Source organism: Panulirus ornatus, chromosome 58 (assembly GCF_036320965.1).
Source record: "Panulirus ornatus isolate Po-2019 chromosome 58, ASM3632096v1, whole genome shotgun sequence".
Lineage (NCBI taxonomy): Eukaryota > Metazoa > Arthropoda > Malacostraca > Decapoda > Palinuridae > Panulirus > Panulirus ornatus.
The window spans coordinates 25,902,453-25,927,640 of NC_092281.1; the positions used below are offsets into that span (position 1 = coordinate 25,902,453).

General features: G+C 38.1%; 1 protein-coding gene across 1 annotated transcript; it reads right to left on the minus strand.

Moving 5' to 3' along the window:
• Nucleotides 1–378: 378 nt before the first annotated feature.
• Nucleotides 379–24,438, minus strand: Scgbeta (sarcoglycan beta). The gene is made up of 7 exons (XM_071695594.1): nt 24,320–24,438; nt 19,096–19,210; nt 14,761–14,943; nt 9,258–9,366; nt 8,584–8,673; nt 2,491–2,646; nt 379–1,455 (listed from the first exon to the last, which is right to left on the minus strand). The coding sequence occupies exons 2-7, from the start codon at nt 19,200–19,202 to the stop codon at nt 1,141–1,143; spliced, it is 960 nt and encodes a 319-aa protein (XP_071551695.1). The 5' UTR covers nt 19,203–19,210; nt 24,320–24,438; the 3' UTR covers nt 379–1,140.
• Between the last annotated feature and the right edge of the window lie 750 nt (nt 24,439–25,188).

Genomic DNA, 25,188 nt, shown 5'->3' on the forward strand with positions numbered 1-25,188 from the left:
CCAACAGACTTCATACTTGCCCCTCTTTCCAGGACTCTTGCATTTACCTCCTTTACAACCCCATCCATAAACAAATTAAACAACCATGGAGACATCACACACCCCTGCCGCAAACCTACATTCACTGAGAACCAATCACTTTCCTCTCTTCCTACACGTACACATGCCTTACATCCTCGATAAAAACTTTTCACTGCTTCTAACAACTTGCCTCCCACACCATATATTCTTAATACCTTCCACAGAGCATCTCTATCAACTCTATCATATGCCTTCTCCAGATCCATAAATGCTACATACAAATCCATTTGCTTTTCTAAGTATTTCTCACATACATTCTTCAAAGCAAACACCTGATCCACACATCCTCTACCACTATGATATGTACGTATATATATATATATATATATGTGTCTGTTTCCTGGCGCTACCTCACTGACGAGGGAAAATGGTGCCACATTCGTTCACACTCAGTCTCTAGCTGTCATGTGTAATGCACCAAAACCACAGCTCCATATCCATATCTAGGCCCCACAGAGCTTTCCATAGTTTACTCCAGACATTTCACAGGATGTAGCAAAAGTTTGTAGTTGCAAAATCAAGAATGCAGTTGAATGGGTATGTACCTCACTTGATGCCACATTTTCCACACACAGAATAGGGTGTAAGTGTTTTATTTGTTATTTCTTTACTAAGTGAGTGAGGCATAGCATTTATAAACAGATGATGAATCCTTTACAAAAATTCCTCTCTTAACCCCACTATCTGTTCCTATTTTTGGAACATTATGATATATGAGGAGATTATTATGATACAGGGAGAGGTTATTTCAAGCCTCCTGCTCCTGTCCCTTTTAAACACCTTTCATGTCACACAAGATATACATATGTAGTATTCCTTTACCCCATCTGTAAGGATAAGGAAGATAAAGTTGAGTAAATAAATGAAAATGTACTTTGCAGTTTCAAAATGTACAATAGCCAGAGAAACCACAGCAAGCTCCAGACCATTTATAGTGTGTTTGTGGAAGTAGTGGAGTTCATATTAAGGTATCATGTAAAAATGCTCTCTTTGAAACAAAGTACCAAGTTATTACAGTAAGTGTACATTAGCTAAAAGCATTTCATCTAGGTTTAAAATTTACATATTTGTACAAGGGTTGGTAAAACTTGCACAGTTTATTTGACTAGCAAAGCTGCGGCGATTATTATCAGCTGGCACAGGGACGCGGAAGAGCTGGCCCTGTGGCATGCACATGCACAACTTGTATTGGCCTCGGTCTTTTGCTACATCGAGGGGACCGGCAAGAGGAAGTGTATTAACATCAACCATTATACCAGCTCCAGTCTCCAACAAAATTGAACCATTTAAGCTGTTCACATATATATCTTGATCTGCTGACCAAGTCAACTTTCCACCATCAAATGACATGCCTTCATTTCCTTTCAGTCGAATCTGCAAGAGATTGATAAAGTGTTTTTAAAATTACATTTTTTTTTTTTTTAGTAATTTTTTGCTTAAAGCAGGATGTATGTGTCCTTGAGACACCGTTCACTTTGTATAGGATGTTGAGGGATTCTTTTCCTTGTCTTCATTCACTGATCCTCTCATTCATTGTCTTTCAGGCTACTGATAGCAATTAAATTCAACAACATAAATACATACATTCCACTTTTCTCACTAATTATTGTTCATATGAAATACAATCACTTCTGTCACTAATCCAGTGCAACAGGTAATGACAGTCTTCTACAACTATTTAAATAACCTGAATCCATATCAGTAAAATTTCCTATCAATAAGGTATCTTACATAACAAATATATCACGCTCTTTACTTTCCAATTATTCCAGTTATTGAGATCCCAAAGTAGATAAATAAAAAAAGTGACAATTTAAAGTAGGAGAAAAAGAAACAGTAAAATGAGTTTAAACTTTCAAATGATAAGTGAGTATAATTAGCTGTGTAACTGAATTACATTTCTTTATGCACTGAAACTGCGCAGTTTAGCAGTACACTGGGAAAGATGAGTGAAATTAACCAAAAATTTTAATCTTATGAGTGGAATAGACAAGGGGCTATTCATTTCATTTTTCCAACACAATATTTTGTGCTGTTTTTATTATAAATGCTGTGCTACACACTGCAATTACTGCCAATTTAATTTTTTTTGTAACTGCTTCTTTTCTCTACATTAAACTCATTTCTGGTAAAAAAAATATTGTCTGTCTATCTATATCTCTGGTGCCTGTTCTCTTTAGGAACTCCTCAAGGGGGTGGCCACTGCAAAAGTCTCCATAATTGTTGAACTCCAGTGCTGCTTCTTAGCCTTTAGTGCCTCACCCTTAACAGGCCATTGGCAGAGGGCAACTCTGGTGCAGTGTTTTTACAAGCTCATACCTAACTGTCCCAACAGTTAGTGTGCAGCAAACTCATTCATTGTTATTTATACATTATCTTTCCTCGATTCTTATTCAGTTTCATACTTACAGTGGAATCTGAACGAATCTTCAAGTCAGAGAAGGTAGGACTGGTGATCCTTGAAGTACGACTTCGCTTTACATTGAGATTCTTGACACCTTGAGGTAAGCCAAAATTAGGGTAGTTTGTAGAGAAGACAGTTTCTCCAGAATGTGGGTCAATAACCTGCAAGACAGATGTGAACTGGTTTTGATTCAATGTTTGTTTTGCTCAAGTAATACTTAACCCCCTTGCCCTACACCACAAGGGTTCACTTTCCCTCTTTTATTGGTAGTACTTGGGTTTTTGCTCCCAAGAGCTAGCTGCTTGTGTGTCCACATCACTAGCTAGACCATGCAATACTAGGCAAGCTGCTGCATCACATGTGTGGCCACCAGCATCTCAAGGGTGGGCCATTATGATACCCACTTCTTTCCCTACATGACAAAGCTTTGGAACTCTCTACCCTCTCATGTCTTTCCTAATAACTATGACCTGGCACAACTCAAAAGACAGGTTTTCACTTTCTCAAAAATTTATAAATACTTACCCTTGTTTTTTGTTTTCCATTTCATAATGCTCTCTATATTTTAATTAAGGCCAAGCCTTAATGTAGACTTTTGTCCATGACTCAAGCTTTCAACATATCTATGAAAACAAATTTAGAACATTAAAAAAAAGACAAAGTGAGACATGAAAACAAATTTAGAACATTAAAAAAAAGACAAAGGTGAGACAAGACATATAAGAGGAGATATGATTAAGGAAACTACACTTACCTCAGTAATTTCTATGGTAACATAGTTTGGGAAATGGAATTCAGTAGCCTGGAACCAGGGCTTTGTGGTAAAGGTAATGTGAGATTTATGTTTAAGCAGCAGAGATATGGGTATCTCATCTCAAATACTTAAGGAACAGTAAGAAAGAGGAAAGAGTGGTTTAACAAAAGATGTCAAAAACAAAGGATCATTGAAATGTGCAGAGGCAAAGATATAGGAGCCACCTCATCCAACTAGCATTTGCATGATATAAGATATCAAAGAATGAGTATTGCTGGATAAGAAAGTAGGAATGAAGGAACTTTAAGAAAAATATGTGAACAAGGTAGGTGATAATCCAAAACTTTTCCATAAATTCGTCTGGAGCAGCTAATCAAGCTAAGGTATTCAGAGGGAAGAATTGTAAGGAATGATGAAAGGATATGCAAGGAACTGAACTCTATGATTCACTTCTGCTTCCATGGTTCTATCCACTGCCAGATCCACTCCCAGATATCTAAATCACTTTACTTCCTCCAGTTTTTCTCCATTCAAACTTACCTCCCCATTGACTTGACCCTCAACCCTGTACCTAATAACCTTGCTCTTATTCACATTTACTCTTAACTTTCTTCTTTCACACACTTTACCAAACTCAGTCACCAGCTTCTGCAGTTTCTCATGAATCAGCCACCAGCGCTGTATCATCAGCGAACAACAACTGACTCACTTCCCAAGCTCTCTCATCCCCAACAGACAGCATACTTGCCCCTATTTCCAAAACTCTTGCATTCACCTCCCTAACAACCCTATCCATAAACAAATTAAACAACCATGGAGACATCACACACCCCTGCCGCAAACCTACATTCACTGAGAACCAATAACTTTCTTCTCTTCCTACACGTACACATGCCTTACATCCTTGATAAAAACTTTTCACTGCTTCTAACAACCTGCCTCCCACACCATATATTCTTAATACCTCCCACAGAGTATCTCTATCAACTCTATCATATGCCTTCTCCAGATCCATAAATGCCACATACGAATCCATTTGCTTTTCTAAGTATTTCTCACATACATTCTTCAAAGCAAACACCTGATCCACATATCCTCTACCACTTCTGAAACCACACTGCTCTTCCCCAATCTGATGCTCTGTATATGCCTTCACCCTCTCAATCAATACCCTCCCATATAATTTCCCAGGAATACTCAACAAACTTATACCTCTGTAATTTGAACACTCACTCTTATCCCCTTTGCCTTTGTACAATGGCACTATGCAAGCATTCCGCCAATCCTCAGGCACCTCACCATTAATCATACATACATTAAATAACCTTATGTGTATATATATTTATTTATTCATTTTGCTTTGTCGCTGTCTCCCATGTTGGCGAGGGAGCGCAAGGAAACAGACAAAAGAATGGCCCAACCCACCCACACACACATGTATATACATACACACCCACACATGCAAATATACATACCTATACATCTCAACATATACATATATATACACACACAGACATATACATATATACACATGTACATAATTCATACTGTCTGCCTTTATTCATTCCCATTGCCACCCTGCCACACATGAAATAACAACCCCCTCCCCCATCATGTGTGCAAGGTAGCGCTAGGAAAAGACAACAAAGGCCACATTCGTTCACACTCAGTCTCTAGCTGTCATGTAATAATGCACTGAAACCACAGCTCCCTTTCCACATCCAGGCCCCACAGAACTTTCCATGGTTTACCCCAGACGCTTCACATGCCCTGGTTCAATCCATTGACAGTACGTCGACCCCGGTATACCACATCGTTCCAATTCACTCTATTCCTTGCACGCCTTTCACCCTCCTGCTTGTTCAGGCCCCGATCACTCAAAATCTTTTTCACTCCATCTTTCCACCTCCAATTTGGTCTCCCACTTCTCCTCATTCCCTCCACCTCTGATACAAATATCCTTTTGGTCAATCTTTCCCCATTCATTCTCTCCATGTCACCAAACCATTTCAGAACACCATCTTCTGCTCTCTCAACCACACTCGTTTTATTACCACACATCTCTCTTACCCTATTATTACTCACTCAATCAAACCATCTCACACCACATATTGTCCTCAAACATCTCATTTCCAGCACATCCACCCACCTTCGCACAACTCTATCCATATGCCCACACCTCGCACCCATATAACACTGTTGGAACCACTATTCCTTCAAACATACCCATTTTTGCTTTCCGAGATAATGTTCTCGACTTCCACACATTCTTCAACGCTCCAGAACTTTCACCCCCTCCCCCACCCTATGATTCACTTCTGCTTCCATGGTTCCATCCGCTGCCAAATCCACTCCCACATATCTAAAACACTTAACTTCCTCTAGTTTTTCTCCATTCAAACTTACCTCCCAGTTGACTTGTCCCTTAACCCTACTGCACCTAATAACCTTGCTCTTATTCACATTTACTCTCAGCTTTCTTCTTTCACACACTTTACCAAACTCAGTCACCAGCTTCTGTAGTTTCTCACATGAATCAGCCACAAGCGCTGTATCATCAGCGAACAACAACTGACTCACTTCCAAGCTCTCTCATCCACAACAGACTGCATACTTGCCCCCCCTTCCAAAACTCTTGCATTCACCTCCCTAACAACCCCATCCATAAACAAATTAAACAGCCATCACACACCCCTGCCGCAAACCTACATTCACTGAGAACCAATCACTTTCCTCTCTTCCTACACGTACACGTGCCTTACATCCTCATAAAAACTTTTCACTGCTTCTAACAACTTGCCTCCCACACCATATATTCTTAATACCTTTCACAGATCATATCTATCAACTCTATCATATGTCTTCTCCAGATCCATAAATGCTACATACATATCCATTTGCTTTTCTAAGTATTTCTCACATACATTCTTCAAAGCAAACACCTGATCCACACATCCTCTACCACTTCTGAAACCACACTGCTCTTCCCCAATCTGATGCTCTGTACATACCTTCACCCTCTCAATCAATCCCCTCCCATATAATTTCCCAGGAATACTCAACAAACTTATACACCTCGCAATTTATGGTTATGAGGCGTGGGCTATGGATAGAGTGGTGCGCTGGAGGGTGGATGTGCTGGAAATGAGATGTTTGAGGACAATGTGTGGTGTGAGGTGGTTTGATCGAGTAAGTAATGTAAGGGTAAGAGAGATGTGTGGAAATAAAAAGAGTGTGGTTGAGAGAGCAGAAGAGGGTGTTTTGAAATGGTTTGGGCACATGGAGAGAATGAGTGAGGAACGATTGACCAAGAGGATATATGTGTCGGAGGTGGAGGGAACGAGGAGAAGTGGGAGACCAAACTGGAGGTGGAAAGATGGAGTAAAAAAGATTTTGAGTGATCGGGGCCTGAACATGCAGGAGGGTGAAAGGAGGGCAAGGAATAGAGTGAATTGGATCGATGTGGTATACCGGGGTTGACGTGCTGTCAGTGGATTGAATCAGGGCATGTGAAGCGTCTGGGGTAAACCATGGAAAGTTGTGTGGGGCCTGGATGTGGAAAGGGAGCTGTGGTTTCGGGCATTATTGCATGACAGCTAGAGACTGAATGTGAACGAATGGGGCCTTTGTTGTCTTTTCCTAGCGCTACCTCGCACACATGAGGGGGGTGGGGGATGGTATTCCATGTGTGGCGAGGTGGCGATGGGAATGAATAAAGGCAGACAGTGTGAATTGTGCGCATGGGTATATATGTATGTGTCTGTGTGTGTATATATATGTGTACATTGAGATGTATAGGTATGTATATTTGCGTGTGTGGATGTGTATGTATATACATGTGTATGGGGGTGGGTTGGGCCATTTCTTTCGTCTGTTTCCTTGCGCTACCTCGCAAACGCGGGAGACAGCAACAAAGCAAAATGAATATATATAAAAATAATATAAAGAAGGAAATTCATGCCTGTACAACTTTCCTTCTTATCACACAAGGCAAGTAGCAACATAATTTATGATATGCCTGCAACCATCTTGCAATTAAAGCTGAAAAACAATATCTGCACTGAAGATGAGCTCACGCTTCACATTTAAAAACCAAATCATATCTTTACGTAAATTTGTCAACACTCTTATTATAAACTTGTTAGAAAGTTTAATCTCACCTGGTACTGTACTTTAATTTTACTGGAGATCTGCTGAATCTTTTATGTCCATTGATTCATCAACCCACTTTTCTGAAATAAGCTCTGAGCAGTCACAATTTAGAGAGGATCTTGTTTTGCAACTCCTGAGGCAAACCCACAGAGAAGTAAGGCACTGTTTCCAAATTAGCCATCACATGTGTTGACGTCTTTGAATTGCCAGTTTTCAAAGACTTCCTTTAAAGTTCCTGTGCAATTAATGTATCTAGCTGCAGTTCCTCTGTTCCTTGCAAAAGATGTGAGAATATTTTTCCAACTGTGTGCCACTACATTACAAAAATAAATGCCAAGCAATGATTACAATGATTAGTAGCAGACATCCTTCACAACTAGTGCATTCCTGGACAGGTTTTGAAATTAAGTGTGAGGAAGTCACAAGTATGGAGTTGACTGGGAGTTGGAATGTTGATTGCAGTGCTAGACCATAATTGGTCTTAGTCCAAGGATGGACACACTGGTAGTCACAGAGGTCCTTACTATGCGTTTGTCAACTATGGTGTTGCATATACATGCTTAGAATACTGTCTACCACTTTGATAATCATGTTATCAAGTTTTTTGAGTATCCATGGTTTTCCATTGCATCACTGAAATTTATCCATGCATTCGGTGAGTGTCAGGTGGCCTCAGGCTTTTTGTAGCTTAGTCTAGCAGATACAGTATTTTCAAAAGGAGGCAGAAGGAGCATCATACGCAGGCAGTGTTCTGATTGCAGGTGTTGAGATGGCATTTTATGCAGCATAACAGGCTGGCTGCTATGTGACAATTAAGTTCAGCATCAGTGGTAACATAATGCTATCATGTTATTACCCCACAGTTTTGTACATAATTTCCTTGTACTTTAATAAAACAAGCATTTTTTTTTAAGTATAACATGCTGATTTTAAACCCTGAAGTATTCATTGTACAACTTAAGGTATGTATCTCAAGGGTCACTACCCCTAATCCCCCATTTCCCATAGGCCCTGTATCTTGCCAAGCATGGGGGTCTTACAGGAATATAACCCCAGTGGTTGGCAAGAGACTTCTACACCACATATTATTTGCATGTATTATCAAGTGATATTCCTTTTGAGTAAACTGAGGTGTATGGTTAATCTGGGTCATTCATTCACTCATCACAGAAAAAGGGAACTGGTGACTTGCCTGAAAGCTATCAATGCTGTGAATTTCAGTCTTCTCTGGTCCAACATTCAGCACTGGTGGTGTGTTAGAGGTCCTTAAGCTGAGAGAAACCTAGAGAAAGAGGAACAATAACAATCAAAAGATTGGGTCTATTCTCACACAAGCTGTTGAGGTAATTATGACTTTACTTACTTAGAAGGATTCTATCCAGTCAGCAGAATGTGGGCAATCTATATAAGAAGCTGAGTGAAGGCAAATTTTTCCTTTTCTAATGACTGGAGAGTGGATAGTAACATTAACACATTCTGAAGGAACTGGGATTTAAACATGATATAAGAGTTCAAGATGAAGTATTTATGAAATATTGTTAACTCATGAGCTACAGAGCAAAAAGAGAAAAGCTTAGATGATACAGATATGAAAATTTCAATGAGGGCTCTAACTGCTGAATAAAGTGATGAAATTACTGCAAATGTAAGCACTATTGACTCTACATTGCATATAGAGGAGATTCAAAATAGGTGGACCTGCTTAAAAATCTGACTACACAAAGGTGGAAAATACAAGAATTAATTCAGTAACTTCATGAAACTACAATGTCACAAATATATGTGAAGCATGGCCTGTGGACCCTCCATAGAATTCTGATATGTATCAGTTAAATCATGAACTTTGTGAGAAAGTTGAAAACAAACCTTACTGTTATCTCCCTGTATGGAGAATGGAGCATCAGAATAGCCATAAATCAGTCCATCTTTCTTGTATATGTTACCCAAGTCTGCACGGCCATAGAACTTCGTTGTACTGAGAAAATATAAACATAAAGAGCATGATTGTTTTGTAGCATGATTTTGTTTCAATTTCCAATCAAAAATCTGAAGTAGAATGTCAATATGCTTTTTTTTTTAGTGTGGGAGAGGTTAATTTGAAAAACAGTGCAGAATTAGAACAGCTTAGCATGGCAGAATAAAGACATGTAAACAAAAGAATTGAACAAAACTGTAGTAAGCATTCACTAATCATATATTAGGGATGAGTAAGTGGTTGGCCAAAAAGAAAAAGAACAAATGATTTAGACATTACAAGACTTCCTTTTCAGTTTACAATGTCACCCACTTGGTTGTCTGGCATATATTTTGAGATCTTTTTATCCTTCAGAAATGGGTATTTTCCCTTTCTCTCTTTAAATGCTTCTTTTACTTCTCTCTTTATTTTCATACTCCCCTACATCTATTTTCATTCTTCTATAATCCTGTTGAGGCTAATCTCCACCGTTTTGCATATTTTTTTATTTCTTAGTGCAAACTACCTTCACCTGGCAGTTAAACCAACTTGCAAAATTCTTTGACAAATATTCTATCATCAAGTCACAGAACTCTGGGAGATAGAGTCAGTGGTAGTAATGTTACATGGTTCTTTCACCTTTCTCTTATAACTTATCCATTGTTAGTCTGCAAACTCATTCCTCTGCTTTTTCATCTAACATGTTTTCAATTTAGGCAAACTTTTGCCCATATAGTGTTGGCTACTACAAAAAAAAAAAGATGATTGGTTGCCAATTAGGGGAATATTCTGCAAATATCACTGCTGTGTCTATGTTGCCACTTTAGTTTACAAAGGTTGGTGTATAAAGGCATACAGTAAGTAAAGGAAAATGCAGCAGGTTAGAAATCTTAAAAGGATCTACATCAAAGAGTCATCAGCCTTAACAACACTAATTAACTTATTAGAAAACAGAACACCTTCATAAATGTAACAGAGAAGTAAGGCACTGTTTCCAGATAAGCCATCATATGTGTTGACTTCTTGAATTGCTGACTTTCAAAGACTTCCTTTACAGTTCCTGTACAATTAATGTATACAGCTGCAGTTCCTCTGTTCCTTGCAAAAGATGTGAGAATATTTTTCCAACAGTGTGTCACTACATTACAAAAATAAATGATGTATTAAGAAGAGTATGAAAAGACCAAGGTATAGTTAGAAAGACCGAGTCAGAATTGTGTATAAAAATACATTTATCAATTTGAATCCTAGCTGCAGCGGTCAGTTCACAGTCAATCCAGATGTTTATTTTCCTATAGGAGTTGGTTGATAAATTGTTTACCTGGTTGTGGCTATGATATATATTTGTATTCTAGATGGCCGTTTCCAGCATTAGTGAGGTAGTGCCAGGAAACAGACGACAAAAGACATTCACTTACATGCACTTATATATATACATATATGCACATACACATACATATGCATACACATACATACACATGTACACATTCATACTTTCCTTCATCTATTCCTGATGCCACCCCACCCCATAGTAAACAGTGGAAATGCATGAAGGAAAAGAAAAAAGATAACATTCGTTCTCTTCTCTTCCACACCCGATCACCGCCCCTTGTGTCAGTGAGGCAGCACAAGGAAACAGACAAAGAACAGCCACATCTGCTTACACTAATTCTCTAGCTGTCATGAGTAATGCACAAAATCCACAGCTCCCTATCCATATTCAGGCCCCATAGACCTTTCCATGGTTCACCTTGGATGTTTCACATGCCCTGATTCGGTCCATTGATAGCATGTTGACCAGTTTAACACATCGATCCGATTCACTCTGTTCTGTGCACACTTTCACCCTTCTGCATGTTCAAGCCCTGATCAGTTAAATCTTTTTTATTCCATCCTTCCATCTCCTATTTGGTCTCCCAGTTCTCCTTATTCCCTCCACTTCTGACACTTATATCCTCTTTGTGGACCTTCCTTCACTCATTCTCTCCATATGTCCAAATAATTTCAATACGTCCTCTTCTGCTTTCTTAATTACACTCTTTTTATTTCCACACATCTCTCTTACCCTTTCATTACTTACATGTTCAAACCACCTCACATCATATTGTCCTCAAACATTTCATTTCCATCACAACCACCCTCCTCTAAACAACCTTATCTATAGCCCATCCCCTGTAACCAAATGATATTTTTGGAACTGTTATTTGTAATATTTTTGGAACTATTATATCTTCAAACATGCCCATTTTTGCCTTACGAGAGTGTTTTTTCTTTCCACACATTCCCCATTGCTCCCAGAACCTTCACCCCCTCCACCACCCTACAACTCACTTCTGCTTCCACAGTTCCATTCGCTGCTAAATCTCCTCCCAAATATCTAAAAAACTTCACTTCCTTCAATTTCTCCCCATTCAGGCTTACTTTTCAACTAAGTTGTCTCTACTGAACCTAATAACCTTGATTTTATTCACACTTACTCTCAACTTTCTTCTTTCACACGCTCTTCAAAACTCAGTCAGCAACTTCTGCAGATTCTCACTTGAATCTACAACCAGTGCTGTATCACTGATGAACAATAACTGATTCACTTTTGCTGCAGACTGCATAGTTGCTTCACTCTCCATGACTCTTGCATACGCCTCCTTCACCACCCTATCCATAAACAAATTGAGAAACTATGTTGATATCACACATCCCTGCCACAGACTAACCCTCAGTAGGAACTATTCACTCTCCTCTCTTCTTACTCGTACACATGCCTCAATCCCATGATAAAAACTTGTTACTGCTTCTAGCAGCTTACATCCCACACCATATATTCTTAAGACCTTCCACAAAGCATTTCTATCAACCCTGTCATATGCCTTCTAATATCCATAAATGTCACATACAACTCCATCTGTTTTCCTAAGTATTTCCCCACACACATTCTTCAAAGCAAATGCCTGATCCTGATCCACACATTCTTTACCACTCCTGAAACCACACTGCTCCTCCTCAATCCAATGCTTTGTACATGCCATCATCATCTCAATCAATATCTTCTCATACAACTTACCAGGTATACTCAACAAACTCTGTAATTTGTACACTCACCTTTATCCCCTTTGCCTTTATCATGAATATCCTTACCAACCAGTCATTAACACAGTAACCCCCTTTCCTAATAAATACAACTGTAATACCTTCAACTCCCATCGCCTTACCACATTTCATCATCCGCAAGGCTTTCACCACCTCTTCACTCTTCACCAAACTACTCTCCATGACTCTCACTTTGCATACCACCCTGGCCAAAATACTTACATCTGCCACTCTATCATCAAACACATTTAACCCTAACTCCAACTCTAATGATAGTCTCACCCTAACTCTCATTTGCCCTCTTTTTCAACCCCTACATTTTCCTCTTGACCCCCTGCCGCTTTCTCTTATACATCTCCAAATCATTTGCACTCCTACCCTTTCTAATCTTTTCCCAGGTCACATGCATCTATTGCACCTGCCATCACTGCTTCCCTAAATACCTCCTATTCTTAATCCACTCCCCTCACTTCATTTGCTTTCACCTTTTCCCATTCTGCACTCAGTCTTTGCTGATATTTCTTCACACAAATCTCCTTTCCATACTCACTCTCACCACTCTCTTCTCCCCAATATTGTTTACTATTTTCAAAAACCTTTACAAATCTTCACCCTTGTCTCCAAAAGATAGTGATCAAACATCCCACTTGCTGCCTCTCCCAGCACATTTACATCCAAAAGTCTCTCTGTTACATGCCTATCAATTAATGCATAATCTAATGAGACTTGTTTGACCATCTCTCGTACTCTCTTTTTTGATCTGGAATTCTCAAACACTAGTCTCTTTTCTGCACACAACTCCACAAGTTCTTTACCATTTCCATTAATAACACTGAACATTCCATGTAAACCAATTATATTCTCAACTGCATTCAAATCACCCATTACTCTTATAATACCCGGTCTCATGCACCAAAATTGCTGACTCACTCACTCAGGTACTTCCAAAACACTTTCCTCTCATGATCTTTCTTCTCATGGCCAGCTGCCTAACACCAACAATCACCCATTTCTCACCATCCACTTTCACCTTTACCCACATCAATCTAAAATTTACTTTCTTGCAATTGATCACACACTCTCACAATTCCTGCTTCAGGAGCAGTATTACTCCTTCCTTAGCTCTTGACCTCTCACTTACCTCTGACTTTACTCCTAAGACATTTCCAAACCATTCTTCCCTTTGATCCCTGAGTTTAATTTCACCCAAAGCCAGAACATCCAGGTTTCTTTCCTCAAACATACTACCTGTCTCTTCTCTCTTCTCATCTTGGTTACATCCACACACATTCAGACACCCTAATCTGAGCCTTCAAAAAAAAAAAAAGAGAGCACTCCCTGCCTTGCTCTTTTTTCTGTTTCCTCTTTTAGAAATTGAAATACAAGAAGGGAAGGGTTTCCAGTGTTAATGAGATGGCCTTGATTAGGGCATTCAATTGCCTGTGCCATCTCAAACAATGTAGAAAAAATAAATGGTTGAGAGGATTATCCTTGGAAAATTCTGCTGTGTACAAGTGAAGGTAAAGTATGTTACTTACCATTAGTGATGTCATTCATGATAGTCATAATAGTCATGAGTACCAACAACAAAATAATGGATGTCAGACTTCAGCTTAACATAGATCTGTTCAGTGAACCCCAATCATCAAAGTTTCATGAATGTTTGCAACAACAATGTTTATTAAGAACCAAAAGTTAATATTTCAAAATACCAAAAACATACAGACATTTATACTGCCAAATTACGTTTACATTTAATGTAAAAAAAAAAATTTGTCCATATGTTTCCTTGTCTCTTTATTGAATACTAAGTTCTCTGACCAACCTGTAGCTGGCCTTGTACCTAGCTTGCAGATAATGGGGATCAGGTTAAAGGCCACTTTCACTACACCTTAATCTTCACTACACCCTTAACACCACTTGCCTTTAACCTGTCAACCGATGTGTCCACAACAATCTTCGATACAATACTGCTGCTGCTTTTGTTGTTCTGCTGCTATGGCCATTAATTACTACACCCCACTGGCTTAGCTTAAGGTTTATGACATTTTTTGACAATGAAGTTTTTTCCTTTGATAGGCAACCTTACAAATTCATGCCATTATTAAACAGATATCTAAGTGTAAAAGCCTTACAACAAATGTTTTGCTACATCAATTTCATGATATACGTAGCCAGTTTTCTAATACTGTACAGAATTTGAGGGACTCTAACATTTAAAATCTTCTAAACATGAGGAGTTATTCAGACACACTGCATTTTCCCCAACTTGTAAATTAATTGACAATCAATATATATACTTACTTTATATAACCTACACCAGATACTCACTGTGTCCCGGGAAGGAGCTCAATACTTTCCATGCCATAGCCAAGTCGAAGGACCCCCATGGCAAAGAAGGTGAGGAGAAGATTGCCAGAGGCCAACAGGAGAAGAACCACTACAAGTCCCCAGAAAAAGGTGTTCTCCCCACGCTGAGCTTCACTTCGTTTTGGTGTTGTTTCTCGTTCACAGCTGTAATTCACATGTGAAAGAAATTAATTACAATCCTTTAACAAAAGTTAAAGACTACATAATGCAGGATATGTAACTGTAAGTCTCTGAAGTCTGAAATGCCATGTGATGGATAACTGGAAAATATGTAATCCCTGGGGATAGGGGAGAAAGAAAACTGCCCATGTATCTCCTGCATTTCATAAGAGATGATTGGTGGTGGTGGCTGGAGCTGGAATCCTCTCTTACTGTTTTTATTTCCAAAAGAAGGAACAGACAAAGGTGTCAAATGGAGGATTTTCCCTTTTGTCTTGGTCATCTCTTCTTAACGTTACATTGCTCATACAAGAAATACCAAACTTGCATGAAAGAAAGAAGATAAAGGTGAGTGTTCAATTTACAGAGGCATAAGTTTGTTGAGGAGAAGTGGGAGACCAAATTGGAGGTGGAAAGATGGAGTGAAAAAGATTTTGAGTGATCGGGGCCTGAACATGCAGGAGGGTGAAAGGTGTGCAAGGAATAGAGTGAATTGGAACGATGTGGTATACCAGGGTCAATGTGCTGTCAATGGATTGAACCAGGGCATGTGAAGCGTCTGGGGTAAACCATGGAAAGTTGTGTGGGGCCTGGATGTGGAAAGGGAGCTAGAGACTGAGTGTGAACGAATGGGGCCTTTGTTGTCTTTTCCTAGCACTACCTCGCACACATGAGGGGGTAGGGGGTTGTTATTCCATGTGTGGCGAGGTGGCGATGGGAATAAATAAAGGCAGAAAGTATGAATTATGTACATGCGTATATATGTATATGTCTGTGTGTGTATATATATATATATGTGTGTACATTGAGATGTATAGGTATGTATATTTGTGTGTGTGGACGTGTATGTATATACATGTGTATGTGGGTGGGTTGGGCCATTCTTTCGTCTGTTTCCTTGCGCTACCTCGCTAACACGGGAGACAGCGACAAAGCAAAATAAATAAATAAATAAGTTTGTTGAGTATTCCAGGGAAATTATATGGGAGGGTATTAATTGAGAGGGTAAAGGCATGTACAGAGCATCAGACTGGGGAAGAGCAGTGTGGTTTCAAAGATGGTAGAGGATGTGTGGATCAGGTATTTGCTTTGAAGAATGTGTGTCAGAAATACTTAGAAAAACAGATGGATTTGCATGTAGCACTTATGGATTTGGAGAAGGCATATGATAGGGTGATAGAGATGTATTTGGTGTAGGAGGTAAGTTGCTAGAAGCAGTGAAAGGATTTTACCAAGGATGAAAGGCACGTGTAAGAGCAAGAAGAGGGGAAAGTGATTGGTTCTCAGTGAATGTAGGTTTGCGGCAGAGGTGCATGATGTCTCCATGGTTATTTAATTTGTTTATGGATGGGGTGGTTAGGGAAATGAATGCAAGAGTTTTGGAGAGAGGGGCAAGTATACAGTCTATTGTGGATGACAGGGCTTGGGAAGTGAGTCAGTTGTTGTTTGCTGATGATACAGCACTGATGGCTGATTCAGGTGAGAAACTGCTGAGGTTGGTGACTGAGTTTGGTAAAGTGTGTGAAAGGAGAAAGATGGGACTAAGTGTGAATAAGAGCAATGTTATTAGGTTCAGTAGAGTTGAGGGGCAAGTTAACTGGGAGATAAGTTTGAATGGAGAAAAATAAAAAAGAATGGTGAGAGCTAGGTGATTATTGGTGCTTATGTACCTGGTCATGAGAAGAAAGATCAAGAGAGGCAAGTGTTTTGGAAGTAGCTGAGTGAGTGTGTCAGCAGTTTTGGAGCATGAGATTAGGTATTAGTGATGGGTGACTTGAATGCAAAGGTGAATAACGTGGCAGTTGATGGTATAATTGGTGTACATGGGATATTCAGTGTTGTGAATGGAAATGGTGAAGGCTTGCGGATTTGTGTGCTGAAAAAAGACTGGTGATTAGGAATACCTGGTGTAGAAAGAGAGATATACACAAGTATATGTATGTGAGTCGGAGAGATGGCCAGCGGGCATTATTAGATTATGTATGAATTGATAGGCACTTAAAAAAAGAGACATTTGGGTGTAAATGTGCTGAGAGGGGTAGCTGGTGGGATGTCTGATCATCATCTCATGGAGGTGAAGGTGAAGATTTGTAGAGGTTTTCAAAAAAGAAGAGAGAATGTTGGGGGACAAGAAAGTTGTGAGAGTAAGTGAGCTTGGAAAGAAAACTTATGTGAAGAAAAGCCAGCATAGATTTAGAGTAGAATGGCTAAAGATGAGAGCTAATGCAGTGAGGGGAGTGGGAAGGAATGGGATGTATTTAGGGAAGCAGTGATGGCAAGTACAAGATATGCATATGGCATGAGAAAGGTGGGAGGTGGGCAGATTAGGAAGGGTAGTGAGTGTTGGGATGAATAAGTAAAGTTGTTAGTGAAAGAGAAAAGAGAGAGACATTTTTCTTTCTGCCTCACCCACATGTGGAATACTTTCATTCTGTTACAAACATACAATCTCTCCTTGTCACAAACACTTAACAACATTTAACTTTCACAGCTCATTCTTCGTGACTCTAGATTTTCCTGTGGTGAGCACTATGTGCTAATCCGCTTTTTGGCAAATTGGTAGGAGCAATTGATAGTAGTAGTAGGTAGGAGCATTAGGTAGAAACATTAAGTAGAAGTAGTAAGTAGAAACATTAGGCAGGAGCATTATGTAGAAGTACTCAGAAGGAACATGAGGCAGGAGCCTCAGCATACACTGCACTAGACTTGTCCTCTGTCAGTGGTCTGTTCAGAGTGAGGCATGTAAGGCTAAAAAGCAGCACTGGAGTTCACTAGTTATAAAGACTCTCTTGCTGTGGCCATTTCCTTGAGAGAGTTCCAGAAGGGAACAGGTATCAGAGATACAGATTGATAGATAAATTATGTAGAAGTAGTAGGTAGGAACATTAGGTGCGAGCATTAGGTACAGTCTGCCACTAGGGCCATTTGTAAGCACCATCAAGTGACTCACCTTCCAAGCTCCCTCACCCCCAATAGACTGCAAACCTACACTTATGTCCACAATCCTTATATTCAACTTCCTCAACACACCATTCATAAACAAAATAAACAGCCATTGTAACATTACATGCCACTGCCACAGACCTACCTTCACCTGGAACTTTTTACCCCACTCTCTTTTTACTTACACAAATACTTTACTCTCTTTATTGAAACTCCTCACTCCATCTATTAATTTTCCTCCTACACAATGTATTTGTAACACCGTCCATAAAGTATATCTGTCAACCCTATTATATACTTCAGATCATCAATTGCCATATGATCTGTGCATCCTCTACCACTCCTAAAATCACATTATTCCTCTCCAGCTTGATCATCTATGCATTCCATCCCTCAGTCAATCACCACTCTCCTTTACAATGTACCAGGTATACCCAACAAACCTACACATTTGTACAATTGCACTTTACAGGCATTCTGCCAATCTTCAGGCACCTCATCTTGAATCATAAATAATGAAAAACCTAACTGACCAATCAACAATCCTTTCATCACTTTTTTTTTTAGAAATTCAACTATAATCCCACCCACTCCAGTCACTTTGCTACAGTTCATCGTATGCAAGGCAATGACTACCTCTTCTCTTTTCACCAAACCCCTTGCCATGACACTCCTCCTTTGCATGTCCCAAATAGCCCACATCTGCCACCCTAATACATCTCTTTACCTCTTCTTTGTCTGCTACCACTTCCTTATCTGTTCCTTTACTGATGCTGCCATTTGTTTTCTTGTTCTCTCCACATTATTCATCTCCTTCCAGCATATCATTTTCATCCTCCCAAAAGTTTGCTGATAGTCTGATGTAATCTTACATCTCATTAACCTTCTTTTTTTAGTCACTGCACCTTCCCCCTGACCTCCTGTTGCTTTTCGTACATTACCCACTTATGTGTACTCATTTCCTGCAGGTAATGTCCATACATCTATCTTTTCTCTTTCACAAACAATTTTACTTCACCCTACTAACCACTAACATTTCTCACATGCCCACATCCCATGTTCCACTTACTAAACACTTCTCTCACACATGTAAGCATGCTTTCCCAAATACCTCCCATTTCTTGCCCTATATTCATTTACTCTCACAGTTTGCCATTTTCACTTTAGAATGAAAAATAGTTCTCTATCACTTGCCTGGTAGTGTGAGTGGTGGATCGTGCTGTCAGTGTGGCTCGCTCCAAGGTACTTGTTGCTAAGGAGGTACTTTCTGCTAGAAGTGAAGCTGCAGCTGAGTCACCCATTTTGAAATCTAGTTAAGGACAGTTGAATAAGATAAAAGAGAAGATTGATTTTCCACTATGTACTGTGTTTCATATATTTTTGGTAAAATGCAAATACAGTATCAAAATATACTGAAAATAACTGATTATTTGGATTTTTGAAATGTTTCAATATAATGTTCACTGACCAACACTGATTTCTAAACATCTTATACTAAAATACAGTTTTACTATACATAGTGTGGTCAGGAAAAAAGGAAGTGCTGGGCATCACTTTCATACTTTTGCATTTATAGGGTTCCATTAAGAATAATTTGTTCCATGATGTCATTCCACTAAATTTCAATTTCCAGTTCCACTTTTCTCATTTTTCTCTGACATGTACATTATGTACTGCAGTAAATGCAGTAATATTGTTTTATTCATTGCAATAAGTGGGATCCATCAGATATGCCATATTCCATTTTCCCAACAATAATTGATTTCATATAACTAAAGTAAACATGCAAGCAATGCACATCCTACTAAAAAAAGAACAAATAACTAACAGAGAAGGGTCACAAATAATTGTACCAGAATCATGAAAGCTGTGTTACAGAAAAAGGTAAGAGACCTAAAATTTGCCCACCACAGAAGACAGAAGAATGAAGGGTGACCTGTTTACAAACTTTCAGACTTCAAACCAGCCTAATGATGAAGACACAGAACAGTTCTTTGAAATATGCAAGGATAGATGAATCAGAGGACATAACATGAAATTAAGCAAGAATCTTTTTAGAAAAGATGTAAAGAAGGGTAGTTCATGAATGGAATAAACTGAATTATGAGATTATGAATTCAGATATCATACATAAGTTGAAAAAGTTATTGGATAATAGAGAAAGTTCAAGGGATGGGGCCTCATGAATATAGAACCCAAGCCCCATACAGTGCAAATAGTAAATAACACACAGAGATCTGGTAAAAGGAAGCTGGTCAAGGGAGATTTGAAAGGTTTTACAAATGAAGGATAAAAGATTAGAGACGACCTGAGGGATGAAACAACTTGGACCTTGCGGGGAGAGAAGTCTATGGCAATAAATGAGAAACAGAATAAAGAGTTACATCACATGGATGAAGAAATCAAGAAAATGGAATCATCAAGGACAATGAAAAGTACAAGCTAACACTTGATGGAATCTGAGGAATATATTAAAAGAACATGATCACAAAATCAGTAATTGAAGGAACTGTCAACAGATAAAGGAAGTCAGGAACACTTAGCAATAAAGGACAGAGATAGAATACAAATGAAGCTTTCCTGGGAGAACAAGGGATAGATCAACCATCATATAGAAATCTGAGACTGGAGAGAAACTGAGAACAGAAAATGAAAATATGATTCTGGAATTGAAAGCAAAGGATCTGAAGTAGTCTCTGGTGCAAAGGGAAAATCTGGAACATTGAAGCAGTAGGACATTACTCAGTGGAACCACAGAGAAAGGATTATAGTCTCACCAATACAACTATCTGGGAAATATATATAGTACTTAATGATAAGTATTATAAGGTATGGAATGTTCAAGAGCAATTCATAATGGCAAAAAAGAATATTTTGTAAAGAACCAAAGACAGGGAAGCAGATGCATTACCTTTGCACAACGTAACTAATGAACAAGCTATGCCTAAAATGCGAGTTAATACAATGTGAGGTAGATAGATATAAGTTGCTGATGATCTTTGGATGAAAAAAGACTATTCCAGCAATGAAAGAAAGGAAAATTGATAAGAAAACTACTAGAGACCACAGAAGTAAAAGCAATTTCTGAGATAAAGGAAGCAAAAAGAATAGGGAAATTAAGCAAAACTGAATGACCAGTAAAGATTATTTTCAAAATGAAAGTATGTAGTACACTAAGAAACTGACAGAATAAACCAGAGTGACACAAAAATTAAGGACACAATAATAAAGTAGAAAAGATGGGGTATCAGGAGAATCTAGAGAATAGATCAGTCCAAAATCAAACAAATGAAAATGGTGCTAGTGAAGGACTGAAAGTAATGCATGTGAATGAGAATGGACCAGCAGTTAATGAAAAGAAAGTGGAGTTTAAAGTATAAACTAGGAAAATCTACTCACATAATGGTGAAGAAATGAAGAAAAAACTTTCTAAAAATAAGATTTAACCTAATCTTTCTGGAAGAATTATAGCAAGAGAAAAGAAAAGACAAAGGTTGAGGGGAAACAACTTGAAGCTTTAAGGAAAACTATTGGATGATCAGAGTATGTACTGAGAAATTAAATATAACTTAAATTTTCATAATAGTGGTAACAATTCACAATCCTCTAAAGAAATTTAATGAACCAGAGCAATTGGTATAGTGCAGGAGGCAGTGACACAAGCACAGCTCTGAGATACTAAGGTTGTAATTATATGGGATTTTGATTCTAAAAGGCAGACTGGAAATACTTATACTTCCATTGAAACAGAAAGCCATATAGACACAAGTTCATATGAATATGTACATCAAAATTTTCCTGTATCAGCATGTTTCTGAGCACACCTAGAGTCAGGGGGGCTGATACAGCATTAATACCAGTCATATCTTCATGCATAATAACAAGGGAATCAAAAGTATCATAAATAATTCATCACTTGAAAATGTTTTCAATATAGTGCTTGAGTTTGATTATGTGGTTCCTGAGGGCATAAAGAGGATATCAGATAGGAACCTGAATTCAAAGAGATGCAATCATGGAAGTTACCCAGACTTAAACATTTTCTTTGAGAACATAAACTGGGAAATGGAGATCCACTGCCAAAACATAACAAGGTATGAAAATTCTGTGAAATCTATGTTGTGGTGGCTAATGAACAGAGGATGTGGTATGAAAAGGAAATTGGTGGCACTGGCACAGCAGCCAGTCAGCATCAGAATGGTACAGAAGGGTGAGAAATGAGGAAAACAAAATCAGAATGGAGTAGAGAAGCTTTAAAGAAATACTGTGGACAATGCAGATAATGATATAAAACTAATCCACAAACATATTAGGAATAAATTGTTCATTAAAAAGCAACTAATCAAAGTGAGGGATTCAGATGAAAAGGTTGATGTTGATGAAATAATATGTGAATATTTGAGTAAAAATTTTCCACTATGACCCCAACAAGAGTAAAGTGGGTCAAGAGGGACCTGGAAAATATTGAAATTGTTAAAAAAGAAGTAAGTAGGGCATTGAAAAGTCCTGATCCATATAAGGCCCTGAGTTTTTTTCCCTAAGAGGTGCACAGAAACATTTGATAGGCCACTGGATATGTTCAAAAAGTCACTGGGACAGGCTGTAGTGCCAAAAGAGTGTAAAGGACCAAATGTCATACATATCTTTAAGAGATCAGGAAATTGCACTGAACTAAAGATCAGCATTCCTGATAAGTGTGAATTTTAGAACACTTGAAAAGATAATCAGAGAGCCAATGTGAGACTACTTGAAAAGGAGAACTACTTAAGTGAGATGTAACATGGGTTCAGAGAAAAGAGGACTTGCATAACAAATCCTCTGCTTTGTTTTAGGCATATGAGATAGGGCGGAGGTTGTGTGTTCTTGGACTTCCAGAAGGCATTACATTGTCCTAAATAGGAGTTTAGTAAAAAAGTTGGCTTGTCTGGCAGGCATATGGTGAGATTCGAGATGTGGAAAGAAAACTTCTCTAAATGGGTTGGAAGTCATTAACGGTGTTTCTTAGGGATCAGTCCCATCTACAGAGTAATTCAGATGGAACAAAGTGAAACAAGGCTTTGATATAAGTGTAATCTGGTAGGATACAAGTTATATGAATCTGTCTTCAAAAGGAGCTTTGGAATGACATTAGGTCAGGAAATTTGTTAAGGAGGCCAACTGTTGACTGGCTAAAACTGTAATATATTTTAAGTACATGTATATGGAGATGTTCAATAAGCTATTCATAACTTGCATTAAACCTTACATTTAATATGCCTTATTTAATATGCCTTGTAAGTTTGGTTGCCTTAGCTAGATAAATATGCAGAAAAGACATTCTATAAGATGGCACCTGTACCTGAAAAAAGAGAGCTGTGTTGCAGGAAGAGTTTTGAGATTTTAAATATTCTCACCATGGACTGGAGAAAAATGAGAAAAAGGGGACATTTGGTTACAACCATCCAGGCTTTTTAAGTGAAATGGAGAATGTTGATAGGGAACAGTTCTTTAGAAGCAAGGAAAGGGTAACAAAGTCTCTACAAGAAGCTAAGTAAAAACTTGTTAGATGTAAGGATGTCCTTCTACTGGATCAGAGGTGATGATGGAAACAGACTTCAAAGAGAGCCTGATGAATTTAGCACTCTTCCCATGCTGGGAAAATAAGTCATTTATTGATAAGTCACACAAGTGACTCCCAGCTTGGCCATGATAAGGGACAGATGATTGAACAATATGTCTGGACTGCCAGAAGGCACAGTCTTTAACACCTCCAAATGAGGTTGATTGAAAAGAAATGGATTTCTTTGTGGTCACAATTGGTATATCAGTACCTTTCAGAGTGAAACCATCTTTTTTTTTCTAACTCAAGATATCCCAAAAATTTCCTAAAAAAATATCCTTACACAGGTAATCTGTCCAAATTCTTTATGAAATTCTTCATAATACAGATCCCTGCTGTGCAAGTTGTACACTACAGGTCATTTAAAAAGAGGTAGGGTTGCTTGAATTGTCCATTACAGTTAGAGGAGATGATGTTGAGTTAAGGAATATTTGGACTAACGTTTTACATAGGTACTTTAAATGAAAAAGAACTCGGTCAACCTGAAATTTTGTAGAGTAAGCCTGCTTTTGCAATATATTGAAGTTTATTAACCTTAAGTGTCTGTGGTTATTTTACGACTACTATCATCTACTGAATCCAATGCTGAATTCTGAGACATTAATCATATAACTACAAAATGTATGATTCAGTAATTGTGAATATAAAAACTATATAAATTACGAACTTGGCCACAGTGCAATGTTAACAGTCGTTAATAAAAACAGGTATTATTCGCACTTAAAATAAAATCATTCAGTTTTTTAGTGTTTTCTTTATTCTATGAGAGGTTTTGTCGTATTCTTATCCTCTATTAAATATAACCAATCATTTTCTCACCCAGTTTTGGTGCGACGAAACCTCTGCCTGTCAGTCGCTCAGCTGAAGCCACAGTCACACGTCCGATTATGTTGAGAAAACAAGAAATATATCAACTTTGAATGCTTAGACGTTTCAATATCTATCGTGATTCCAATCTGATTAATTTCGGAATATCTAAAATTGAACTTAATGATAAAATTTTCAGGATACTATCAGATTGCGGGTAAAATATAATGAGCCAATAGATATTATCCATGGAATGCGAGGAGTGTCGTCTGCTCCAAATAATATTCTTTCGTTTACTTAGAAAACCTGTCAATTATATACATAACATGCATGTAATCTATAGACTCTATTTAAATGTAAAAGATTTATTATTCATATTGATTTTCTAAAGCTCTGAATTATTTCTATAAACTCATCGATATTTTTCCCATAGCAGACGCTTTTTAAGAAAATATGAAAGATATCGGTAGAAAGAATATGATTAATCATCTAGAGAATATTATCATATGAACAACATGAATGGTTTCTATATTGTATGTTTTTCGAGTGTGTTTGATATATAATGACAGTAAGGTATTGAAAGAAATATTACATAAATATTTATAAATTTTTACTGTTGATGTTTAGGATGAAAGTGATGGTGGAAGTGTTGTTTAGGTGGACAAAATTTAAGTGGATTTAGCGACTTTTAAAAGCACGAAGAATAATGTGATCCATTTCATAAATTTATAAAGACTTTCTTTCTCTAGGTAAAGTTTGTAATTGCCCTTGACCGTTCATTTCAAGCTGTTTTATCGACTTTCAGGAAATTCAACTGTTGAAGCCATTTTTACGTGACATTTCCTGAAATATTTTTTAGATGAGTAAGATACTCACGAGTC